This window comes from Mesoplodon densirostris, chromosome 11, assembly GCF_025265405.1.
Source record: "Mesoplodon densirostris isolate mMesDen1 chromosome 11, mMesDen1 primary haplotype, whole genome shotgun sequence".
Classification (NCBI taxonomy): domain Eukaryota; kingdom Metazoa; phylum Chordata; class Mammalia; order Artiodactyla; family Ziphiidae; genus Mesoplodon; species Mesoplodon densirostris.
Genome location: NC_082671.1, coordinates 96,638,343 through 96,651,379, shown reverse-complemented (window position 1 = coordinate 96,651,379; position 13,037 = coordinate 96,638,343). Strand labels below are relative to the sequence as shown.

At 37.1% G+C, this 13,037-nt stretch overlaps 1 protein-coding gene across 3 annotated transcripts in view; it reads left to right on the top strand.

Annotated features, from left to right (window-relative positions):
* Window positions 1-13,037, top strand: part of TMTC2 (transmembrane O-mannosyltransferase targeting cadherins 2) — a 423,341-nt gene that overhangs the window by 370,531 nt on the left and 39,773 nt on the right. The window contains exon 12 of one of the 3 annotated variants that reach the window (XM_060112324.1): window positions 713-746. The exons of the other annotated variants lie outside the window; for them this stretch is intronic. Coding sequence (XP_059968307.1) covers window positions 713-724 — 12 coding nt within the window. The 3' untranslated portion in view covers window positions 725-746. Of the gene's footprint in view, window positions 1-712; window positions 747-13,037 lie in introns of those variants that run through there. 3 annotated transcript variants of the gene reach the window in all.

Below are 13,037 nucleotides of genomic sequence, written 5' to 3'. Positions count from 1 at the left end.
GTCACACTTCCATAAATTAGATCATTGCTATTGAAATAGAGTAACCATTTACGAGAGAATAAGAACTGGTTTTGTATCGGTCTTCTCAGCACTTTTTTATTCACAGTATATCATTGAATTCCAGGACATTGCTTTTATTCTCATCCACACTGCTCTGCATCACTCTGCAACACTAAAACCTCTACCCTGCTCTCTGGATCTACGCCGTCTATTGAGAAATGTAATTTTCAAACAGTAATGAAAGTGCACGTGTGATGGGACTACAAATAATGGAATCAGTCCCATTTCTTTACAGTAACTCATCTATTGGACAAAGGTCTATAGAGTACCTGCGTTGTGATAGGATACAGAGATTTCATACCCTAAAAGACCACACAGTGTAGCAGACAAGACTGAACATAATCAACTAATTGAAATACAGTGTGGAACAAGGGGAGGATTAATGCTTCCTGAAAGCAACCCACACAGGAAGTAGCTTTTTGATCAAGAGACTCAACCACATGTAACCTTAGCCCCTGAATCTAAATGTCCCAGTTTCGTTAATTATGAGGTACTTTAAGAATCGGTAAGCTGTTTGCAACAGAAGAAAATAATTTCATAGTTGGAAGAAGAATAATAAGCACTAAAATTTATTAAACACTTGTTATGTGTCAAGCATCATGCTAAATACCTCAAGTGAATTCTCTCATTTATTTCTCACAACAACCCACAGATACTTCTGTGATCCTCATTCTGCTGAAGTTCAGAGAAATGAATAACTCACCCAGTATCACAGCTAATAAGTGGAATCACATTGTAACCCAGGTTGTTGTGTGTATAAGAGAAAGCTTGACGGAAAAAATGCAGTTGTATCTTAGAGAGAAAATGCAAGCCAGAAGTCTAGAAAAACAAAATCATAATGGTCCTCTCATTTATTCATTAAATATTTACTGAGCATCTATTAAGTGCCAGACACTATTCCAGGCACTGGATACACGGCAGTGAACAAAATTGACAAGAGTCTCTGCCCCTTACGAGGATATAGTCTAGTGGTGAGGAGACAGAGCAGAAGCAGATAAATAAAATACATAGTATGTCTGACGGCAATAAGTGCTTTGGAGAAAAATGGAGCAGGAAAAGGAAATTAGGAGGAGCAGGGGGAGGTATGCAGGAGGCACAGCTTTGTAAATGCCTGAGTTGGGCATCTTGTGTAGCATTTCTAAGAAAAGGGTTGAACTTGAGACCTTAAACTTAGAAGTTCACTGAAGACAGGAATCAGGATTTTTTGTCTGACTGACTGACTTCCTTATCCTCCTTCCCATTCCTTTCCTTTCCTTCCTTACCTTCCCTTCCCTTCTTTGATTAATAGAATTGATTGATAGAATCAATAATAGAATGATTAATAGAATGATATAATGCTCTGACTATATATACTAAATGATGGTAAGTTCAACCTTTATTCATCGAGTAGCAGTCCCTTGAGTGTCACTTTTATTTTTGGTTAAGTGGTTGATCAGATGGCCGTCTTCAGCACATTGTAGTGGATTAGGGAGAAAAGTGCTATCTGAACTCTCTGACCTGACCTCCAAAATGAAAAAGAAAATGAGGCACCACAAGATTTAGACCTGACTTATAAGATTATTTATTTTAAAGGCTGGCCGAATCATAAAATCAATATTTAATCTCCAACTCGAAGCCGCTTTTTCTGAAACCCCAAAAAATTTCTTCATAAACATGCCGCAGATTGCTTTTGAAAAATGCATTTATTCAAATGAGATTCCTCTTCTCTGGTAACAATAAACTAAGTATTTTATAGACTTGGATAAGATATGAAGTCTATATTTAACAATAAGTAAATGATGTTACAGTTGATGATCAACAGATGTGATATTTCCCTAATCTGTTTTATGACTTGTGTTTGGTTTTCTGTACATAATTTGGTAAGTAGGATGCCACCAAGACAAGACTGATAAAAATGTAAACCTTAACAATAGCACAGGTTTCTATTCTGAAATGAAGAGACCTATTTAAACAATAGCCCCATGTCATGAATTATTAGCAGTTAGCATGTGATCTAAATTAAAACATCCATCTGACATTTATCTTGCTCATAGCTGTTTATTCCCTTTGTCATAAAAACATTCTTTGTTATTTCTGTACTTAATAAATTTCAGTTACCTGTTTATATGAGAACATGGTAAACAGACCTCAACTCTTATTCCCTGTTTAAGTAGTTTCACTATCTTTTCTATTTTTCTTGTCTACATGGTAATCTAATCTTATTCTTATTTTTCATAAAGCATTTTCTTCTGTTGTTTAGTTTCAGCTACAACAGTCTGTAGCTGTATGTCGGGGTCCTCTGTGGAGTTTTCAGCAGTGCTCATGTCAGGCCATGACTATGTGAAGTAAAATTTTTTATTGCAACCCTGTGTACTGCCTACTTACTGTATTAAGAAGATTGCTGATTATCTGTGAGATGAATTCCTCTCTTAGTAAAATACCTATTCCATTTCTTCAGTATGTCCCTTGATGAATTGCTCTGTATTTTTTTCTTCTACGAAAGTCTTATTTTTCCATACAACTTACTTGAAAATTATTAATTGACTTTTAGGGTTATTCATATTCAAAGAATTCCAGTGACCAAATGCTAAAATAAAGAAATCTAAATCAGCAGGCACATACAACTTTATTTTTTTAACATCTTTATTGGAGTATAATTGCTCCACAAGGGTGTGTTAGTTTCTGCTGTATAACAAAGTGAATGAGCTATACGTATACATATATCCCCATATCTCCTCCCTCGTGCTTGTCCCTCCCACCCTCCCTATGCCACCCCTCTAGAGGATCACAAAACACCGAGCTGATCTCTCTGTGCTATGTAGCTGCTTCCCACTAGCTATCTATTTTACATTTGGTAGTGTACATATGTCAGTGTTAATCTCTCACTTTGTCCCAGTTTACCCTTCCCCGTCCCCATGTCCTCAAGTCCATTCTCTACATCTGCGTCTTTATTCCTGTCCTGCCCCTAGGTTCATCAGAACCATTTTTTTTTTCAGATTCCATAAATATGTGTTAGCATATGGTATTTGTTGTTCTCTTTCTGACTTATTTCACTCTGTATGACAGACTCTAGGTCCATCCACCTCACTACAAATAACTCAGTTTCATTTCTTTTTATGGCTGAGTAATATTCCAATGTATATATGTGCCACGTCTTCTTTATCCATTCATCTGTCGATGGACACATAGGTTGCTTCCATGTCCTGGCTATTATAAATAGTGCTGCAATGAACATTGTGGTACATGACTCTTTTTGAGTTATGGTTTTCTCAGGGTATATGCCCAATAGTGAGATTGCTGGGTCATATGGTAGTTCTATTTTTAGTTTTTTAAGGCACCTCCATACTGTTCTCCATAGTGGCTGTATCAATTTACATTCCCACCGACAGTGCAAGAGGTTTCCCTTTCCTCCACACCCTCTCCAGCATTTATTGTTTGTAGATTTTTTGATGATGGCAATTCTGACCGGTGTGAAGTGGTACCTCATTGAGGTTTTGATTTACATTTCTCTGATGATTAGTGATGTTGAGCATCCTTTCATTTGTTTGTTGGCAATCTGTGTATCTTCTTTGGAGAAATGTCTATTTAGGTCTTCTGCCCATTTTTAGATTGGGTTGTTTGTTTTTTTGATATTAAGCTGCATGAGATGCTTGTATATTTTGGAGATTAATCCTTTGTCAGTTAGCAGGCACATATAACTTGAAATGTTAGACTCTGATATTGTTTCTTCATCAGGGGTATTGAATACATCGTCATTTACTGAAGTGCACATTTAGAGAAGTATATTTATTTAAGTGCACATTTAGACAAACATTTTTGTAGTGGGAAAACTCTTTACCAAAATTGCCATTTTAGGTTTTTCCACTTTCAGTTTTCCATTTTTATAAATAAAATTGATCTTTCTGTGGAGGTTACTTTAAAAAGACAACACTTTTCTCTGTCTTCTCTCCCGTTTACTCACATCAAAAACTGCTGACTCTTGAGGACTAGAGAGAACATTAAAATGAAATGGTTTTGTTCCTCCTGTGGGAAGTGAGCCAAATTCTGCATTAATTTATAGGTTTTTAAATTTTCCGTAAAATGTGAAGGATGGGGAATTTGCAAAGTACAAAGTCACCCAGTTCTACTTGGCTTTTAGGAAATTCCAGAGTTAGAAGAGAGTAATTCCTCATAATGAGGAATTATATTTCTTTATATTTTGTATTTTTCTGCATGTAATTGTTTTTGGTCTGAATTCATTCAACTTTTTAATTATTATTATTAAGTTCTAACATTGTGTAAAATTCTACGCCAAGCGCAGTAGGATTTCCAACTTGTGAAACATTAACCCTGACCTTGAGAAATGTACTATCTAATGCGGGGGGAAAGTGGGGGAAAGAACCAGGGATCCAAATCCTCATACTTCAAGGCAGTAAAAGATGCTGTATAATAAGTGCTCTGTGGGGGCTTCCCTGGTGGCGCAGTGGTTGAGAGTCCGCCTGCCGATGCAGGGGACACAGGTTCGTATCCCGGTCTGGGAAGGTCCCACATGCCGCGGAGCAGCTGGGTCCATGAGCCATGGCCGCTAAGCCTGCGCGTCTGGAGCCTGTGCTCCGCAACGGGAGAGGCCACAACAGTGAGAGGCCCACATACCACAAAAAAAAAAAAAAAAAAAAGTGCTCTGTGAGTGACAGAAGCTACGTGCTGGAAAAGTGCACAGGAGAAAAAAAAAGTTTCAGGGCTTCCCTGGTGGCGCAGTGGTTGAGAGTCCGCCTGCCGATGCAGGAGACACGGGTTCGTGCCCTGGTCTGGGAGGATCCCATATGCCGCGGAGCAGCTGGGCCCGTGAGCCATGGCCGCTGAGCCTGCGCGTCCGGAGCCTCTGCTCCGCAACGGGAGAGGCCACAACAGTGAGAGGCCTGCGTACCGCAAAAAAAAAAAAAAAAAAAAAAACTTTCAACTGGGCTGATCCTAGAAGGCATTGAGTCACAGTTGACAAACTTAGAGAATCTTGAAATGATTGGAGGTTTATAGGTGAAGTTTTTAGCAGGAAGAGAAAAGAGAGAATTCTGGCAGGTAGAGGCATATGCATGAACAAAGACACGAGCTTAGAAAGCATGAACTATACCCAAGGAAGAGTAAGCAGATGTGATTAATATTGCCCATGGTGGGGGGCAGAGGGGAGGAGTGGGGGAAGATAGAACTGAAAAATCATATAAAACCAGATGAAGGACATTGAATACCATACTGAGAATGAGGAGTTTGTATTCCAGGGTTGCGTTCAGCAGGATGACATAATGAAAGTGGTAATTTATCCGATGTGATGAAGAATGTGTGTTTCATTTGGGAAAGTAGAAATGACAGATGCAGCTTTGAGAAAACCAAATAAAAGGTCATTGAAATAATATAGGCAGGACTTCCCTGGTGGCGCAGTGGTTAAGAATCCGCTTGCCAATGCAGGGGACACAGGTTCGAGCCTTCATCCGGGAAGATCCCACATGCCACGGAGCAACTAAGCCTGTGCGCCACAGCTACTGAGCCTGCGCTCTAGAGCCCACAAGCCACAACTACTGAAGCCTACACACCTAGAGCCTGTGCTCGTAACAAGTGAAGCCACCACAGTGAGAAGTCCGCTCGCTGCAACTAGAGAAAGCCCACACGCAGCAACAATGACCCAATGCAGCCAAATATAAACAAATAAAATTTAAAAAAAAAAAATTGCCTTCTCTCTTTAAAAAGAAAATAAAATAGTACAGGCACAAGGCATAATATAGATCCTAAAATACAGAAACATAGTAGAATGGAAAAGAACATGCAGGGAGAGTAAGCATATTATTTGATAGGATATGAGTAGGAAAATTAATTGGCCCAATGAGTGATCCAAAATTTTAAATTTAGGTAACTTGGAAAAAAAGAAATCCCCTAAACAGAAAAAGGACAGAAAAATGTGTTTATTTCAAGAAGAAAGTGTTAAGTTTGAACCCAGCAGATTCTAAGTGAGAGGGAAGATATTCTAATTTTCTACAGGACATTCCTATCAAGTGGGCAGTTGGGGGAAAGGCCACCGTTAGGCATAGAGGTGCAGGAGTCATTTGCAGAAACAGCATAGTACCAAAGGAGAGGATAAGATCACCGAGGGAGGGAAAGTACAGAAGGAGAGAAGAGAGCCCGTTTCACAGCCCTGAGCATTCCTGCCTTGGGAATACAGGGTAAGGAAGGTATAAGACAACAGTAGGACGTAGAAATCAACATTGGTGAGCAATCTCCACTGCTGCTAAACAGTAAAGAAAAACAAGGACTGAGAAAGTCCTTTGACTTCAAAGGATAAGATGATGGGCTACCTTTGTGAGTTCAGTTTCATGCAAGTGATATGGGCGGAAGTTGTTAAGGTGTTAAGGACCTGAGAATTGGGAGCAGGGTGTGTAAAGTGAATCTGTAAATAAGTGTGGAAGTAAATGAAAGAGGGCAATACCAAAGAAATATTAAGTATGTGTTTATTAAATATTAAAAATAGGTGTTAGGGCTTCCCTGGTGGTGCAGTGGTTGAGAGTCCACCTGCCGATGCAGGGGACACAGGTTCATGCCCCGGTCTGGGAGGATCCCACATGCTGTGGAGCGGCTGGGCCCGTGAGCCATGGCCGCTGAGCCTGCGCGTCCGGAGCCTGTGCTCCGCAACGGGAGAGGACACAACAGTGAGAGGCCCGCGTACCGCCAAAAAAAATAAAAAATAAAAAAGGTGTTAAAGGGTATGTGTATGTGTGTGTGTTTAAATATGAGATTTAAAATGTGTCCAAGTAGAGGGGAAAGCAAAGGAAATATAGAAGATCTTAAAGGATTATTTCCTCCCCAGGGACTGAAAAAGAAAAAGTAGCCTATGAAGATATAAGGAGGGAAGAAACAATTAGAACTAGAGCATGCATAGGTAGGAATTTTCTACTGTCATCTTTATTTGGCTGTCCGTTGGTCCTGTGGCAAAAAGGGCAGAATTTGAAGCCAAAGGCCTGCGGATAGAGCTGAACAGGCCAGGCCAGGCAGTAGATAATATTTGCTATAGGTCTGGACCATCTATATATGATCAGTAAGTGCCAGGAGAAATTCTGGCCTTAAGCCCTTTGTCATCTTGTGAGAATTCTCAGTGAAGTTCTGAAACCACTGGTCGATTGCTTCTAGTTTTGATTCAGTTCTCTGACTTTTACACTGATTGTTGTATTCACCCTTTATATTTCTAGTATGTATAATATTTTATAAACGTTTTCCAGTGCACATTCATTACATATGCATTCAAGGGGAATGTGCTCCAAGGATTGGACTGTCCAATAGAAAATTACATATATGCATTATACCTTTCCTGGGCACTTAGAACATAAATTATTTCAGAGTATTATTATAAAATCAAAGCTGATGTTATACATTTGGGGCTCTTTGGCAATGATTATATGTCAAAGAGCAAATGAGAGATATGAGATTCAAAGAAATGAGCTTACTGTAAGAGAGTGCAGCTGTGTTATGAGCTAGTACATAGATTCTACAATACATTCCTTTCAACTTGGACTACCCTTTTTATGGTAAATATGGTTGTGGGATAGGGTAGGGAGAGATGGCTATGCAGTAGAAATAACCACTAAGACTAGAATCTGGGGGGAAAGGGTAAGAATTAACTTCTGATGGAAGAATTACCTTCTGATAGAAGAGAGAGAAAATATTCTGAGTTATAGTTATTTTCTGATGGGGAAGATATTCCTCAACCCTAATTAGAGCAAGAGACCGTGAAATTCAGTTAAACAGGACAGATTCAGATTTGACCATATAGGGGATTTTGGTGGGGGAAATTGCTGAGATTGCCATCTCACTGGGGAAAAAAAAAATGGTAGAGTAAATAATAATTTGTCTGGGAAGCAGTTAAACCACATTTCTGCTTGTAAATGGAGGAAAAAACATATGGCCTTTTCCAAAACTTTCTACAGGCTTCTGTGATGTGGGAAAATTACATACCATGTGTCTCTTGACTTTCAGGCATTAATAATATATGGATCCCAGAATCACCAGATTGACTTTATGAGTAAAATGCATTTTAATATTGTAAATATATTTCCCATTCTCACTAGTCATTTCAGTTTCAAATACCTCTATGTATTTTACAGTCAAAAATAGAGTAAGTTGACAAACCCAGAATAAATAGGTTTCCATCAAGAGAGAAATTGCCATTAGTTTCCCTCTATATTTTATCTGGTATTATTAAAAGGGCCCAGAGATATCATTGAAACAAAAACTGTTGGTTATTCACACATACCCAATTAAGTCAACAAACCCTAATTCTACTTCAGTTCATAAATAGGCTTAATCCTTTTGATGTTATGGACATTTATGCACACAGCCATAGAAATCAAATATCTAATTCTTCATGTCTGATTTCAGCAAAATAGATGCTCACTTCCCTGAGAGCTTCAGTTATGCCAGGATTGATTTTAGCCCCAATTTTAGATATGAGAAGACACTCATATCTGTCTTCAAACTCCTTTCTACTGTAGATCTTCTTTCCAAATTATTTAGATGTTGCTTTTCTTCTAACAAGTTACAAAGTCGAGTTTTTGGTGCATTCATTTCTCTCTGATTACATTGTTGTTGCTTTGTGTTATACTTCTATTTCGAAAATGTGAGATAAACCAGAAAAAATGTATTTCTGAAGTGATTACTGTTTTTGTTTATCATCTGTATAATTCTTCATGCTTAGAAGACAAAGATGGTTAGTATAATCCACTTGTTTACTAGCTGTTGATGTGGGCTAGTTGTCACCTGGACTGGGATCAGATATTTGGGCTCAACTAAGCTGAATTTACAGTTTTTCCATCCTTGGGGTATTGTTATTCATCACAATCCACATGCAATCATGTTTGAGCACTATTTTTTGAAAATGTATGTATGTGTTGTGTGTGTGTTTTAGATTCACAACCAGAAAAGGATGAGGGGGTGTGAGACGTGGGCAGGAACCCCCGTGACTCTTGGCTATAAAGAAAATCAGCCTGAGTACTTTAGGGTTGAGGAACATCAAAAACTTTGGGGAATTCCACTTAATTATGTTCTCTGATTCCAAACGTGTTTATTTTTACTCACATTTCTTTGTGAGGGTATCCTTTGCATCAGTTTATAGCTATAATTGTTTGAACTGGGGGACCACACACTAAAATTACTTTTAGTCCCTTTTCTTCCAGAGAAACTAGATTCCTGTTTTGTTTGGTTTTGTTTTGAACTCAACTAATCTAACCACACTGGCCCATGTTCCTACCTGGGAACTAGGGTGGACCAGTAGCTGCTCCCATGAGAAGAATATGACCTTCCCTCACCCCCAGTCACCACATTCTTCATAATCCCCTTTGGTTATTTCCACAGCTGGCCTCTCTCATTTCTTTTTTTTTAAATTTTTTTTATTGAAGTATAGTTGATTTACAATGTGTTAATTTCTGCTGTACAGCAAAGTGATTCAGTTCTACACATATAGACTTTCTTTTTTATATTCTTTTCCATTATAGTTTATCACAGGATATTGAGTATAGTTTATTGTGCTATACAGTAGGACCTTGTTGTTTATCCATTCTAAATATAATAGTTGGCATCTGCTAGTCTCAAACTCCCAGTTCCTCCCTCCCCCGACCCCATCTCCCCTTTGGCAGCCACAAGTCTGTTCTCTATGTCTGGGAGTCTGTTTCTGTTTTGTAGATAAGTTCATTTGTGTCATATTTTAGATTCCACATATGAGTGATATTGCATGATATTTGTCTTTCTCTTTCTGACTTACTTCACTTAGTAGGATAATCTCGAGGTCCATCCATATTGCTTCAAATGGCATTATTTCATTCTTTTTATGGCTGAGTAGTATTCCATTGTATATAAAATTTCTCCCCCATTTCTATTTCAGACATTTATGTTTCTCATCCTTGATTGGACTTATGGGGCCATGTTTTTTCTAAATATAACTGAAACATTAACAAAAAGCCGTGTTTGTGTATGATTCTTTATCCCCTCCCTCTTCTGAGTTTCCTGTAACATTCCACTCCTCTTTTTTCTATTTTCTTACCTTTCTTCTACTCCTAACTCTTTATCATCTACCTGAACTCTCATTTACATCTACAGATAAAGTTATGTTTAACTTTACCCTAAAGACAAGTAAAAGTTGGGCAGATCCTGAAAAATTAGTAGATTGATAGAATAATTTCTTCTTGAAAGTCCTGTGTCTTTGTTAAAGAGAAAAAAATATATATTCCAATGCTTTTAAAAAATTTTTATTTATTTTTTTTTTGCCACACCACGGGGCATGCAGAACTTCCCCACCCAAGGATCAAACCTGTGCCCCATGCAGTGGAAGTGCAAAGTCTTAACCACTGGACCACCAGGGAAGTCCCCAATGCTTTTAAAAATAGTAATGAAGACTTTATTCAGGACTATTGTGATAAGTGTCATGACTATGGAAATAAGGGAGACAGATGAGGTTCAACCTGGCATACAGCAGAGACAGCAGGGGGTGGTCAGTGGATGGAAAATTACTAAGAAGAGACCTCAAGAGTAGGAGGATTCTTGGAAAACCAACTTACAGAATTCTTGCTGAAGACAAGCCAGTATGATCAGATAGTGAGGGTGGGGGGATTCTCGCTAAATTAACTTAGCAGAATTCTTGCTACAGCTGGGCTAGGCAGGCCTAAGAAAAGACCCAAGGATGAGACCTAGTCAAAAAGAGGACTCAGAGGAATGTCTTCTTTGGTCAAGGAGATTCTGTGTCATTCTGGATGATGTTATTTTCCCAGACTGAGTTGTTACAATGTTAAACTTCTTGTCACTAGATAATGTCAAAATCAGGAGTTTCCCTTTATCAACTTGAGAAGAATTTGCTTAAATATATTGCTGTAACATCTTTGCTAACAAACCCTAGAAGAGAGCTGAAAAGAATGACATCTTTAAGAGAGGGAAAAAAATGTGTATGCTACAAAATGTCTCAGTCTTTGTCTTATTATCAACTGTTACTTCCTTAGATACCAAGTGCCAACAAATGGCCACTGTGGTATGGTATTCAGAGTTTTATCAGTTGTCTGAACCTGCATTGTGATTACAGCAAAAAATAAAACTATAGAGAACTCAAGTTTTTAAGAATAGGACCTTTATATTTTACTTACTTTCATGATTTCTGTGGTTTTCATCTCCGTTTTGTTGTTCTTGTTGTTGTTTTTGTCACTTTCTTAAATGAGATCTGTAGCGAAATAACTCCCAGAAATGCAGCTTTACCACATACTATGACCTACTGAGACACTGCCCTTTTGAAGAGTAAATGGCAACTTAAAGAGGGCAAATGTGATGCCATTAAAGGTTTTGTGACGGAGAGTTTGAAATGGTCAATTCACTGAATTGGTTTCATTTTAAAAGTAACTTCTTCAGATTAGGAATACTGAATTTTAAAGAGAGAAGCAATTTTGAAAAGATTTGTTAGAATGATTTATGAAATATATATTTATATATTTACATATATGTATATATACATATACAATTTATACTAAAGAAAGTAATTGCTTAAATTACATGTGGAAATAACCAACTATGTTTTTGATAGTATCATATGATAGATCTCAACAAGCTCAAGAATGGATAGATGTAGAACATTTACTGCTACTGCTTGCAAACACTTTTTTTTCCTTATTCTCCAATCTAAGTTACTCTTCCTTAACTGTTCTACTTAACTGTTTAATCCTATAAAAGATAGCTGGATCTTCCCCATGGAATCTGTATTTGTACTACAGTTTATTTCTTGATTCCACCTGTAATTTTTACTGGTTGTTTATATACAAATCCTAATAAAAGCTACTAAAACAAATGAATAAAAATCCTCAATATGTATTAATTTAGTTTTCCTACAAGACAAATTATTTTTCTTAAATATATAGTGCATTTTCCACTATTGGTTTACAGAAACCAATGGTAGTTTTCCCTTTTTCTTAACAAGGTTCAACTATCTTTTCCCAAAGAGTCATACTATTTGTTAAATTTTTATAATCATAGCTTTCATCTGTTTCAACTAGCTGAGCTTTTATTTGTAGCCACAAGTATGCTAATGTACATATCTATCAGCAAATCAAAGCTACTTTAATAAATATATCCTTAATATGCACTGATACTTTTCTTCATCCATGATTACATGCATTATTAAAATGATACCAGAAATTGTGAAAAACTGTATTTGAAAAAGTGTCAATATGAAAATATTGAAAGAACAAAGGATTTTAAAAATGCATTTCTGTAGGTCACTCTACTTAAATGACACACTGCAAATACATGGATATCTGTGCTTATTTTCGAATTTTCTTATGGAGAAAGATTCCTATGTAGAATTTATAATTTCTCACTTATGTTTAGTTGTTTTCTCCACTTTAATATCTTCTTTTTGATATAGTTTTCTTAGGCTAGCATTGAAAGCAATAGATTCCATAAATCTGGAAGATGGAATTATTTTGCTGCCGAAGGAAGATTATGTACTTTGATTAGCCTTGGAAATCTTCACTGGATATATGCACGTATGCTTATTTTTCCTTTCATTGAGTAATATAACATTATCATTTTCTTTTCTACTATGCTGATTGACACAGTAACTCCTAAACATTTCCTACTTGTAGGGAACGTTTATGGTGAACAGATGATGGATTATACCATAAGCACTGTAGTACCATATGATTGCTTTAAATCCATTATTTACATTTGAATTTGTATAAACTGTGTCTCCATGTTTGGAAGTTAGGAACCTTTTTTATACACACTTAATGATGTAAAAAAGAGAGCATTCATCTAAATGGAGGTGATAATTTTGAGTGGGTTAAAAGTTGATAAACAACTATTATAGGTCCATATTTCTGCTTGTATCTATTATGAATTATTACCAAAAAAATTTTGTCTCTGTAACTTGTAGAAGAATAAACATGATAATGTTGAGACCATAAAAATGTCTTTTTTAAAAAAATTAGGAAGCATCAGCCTAACAACATCTA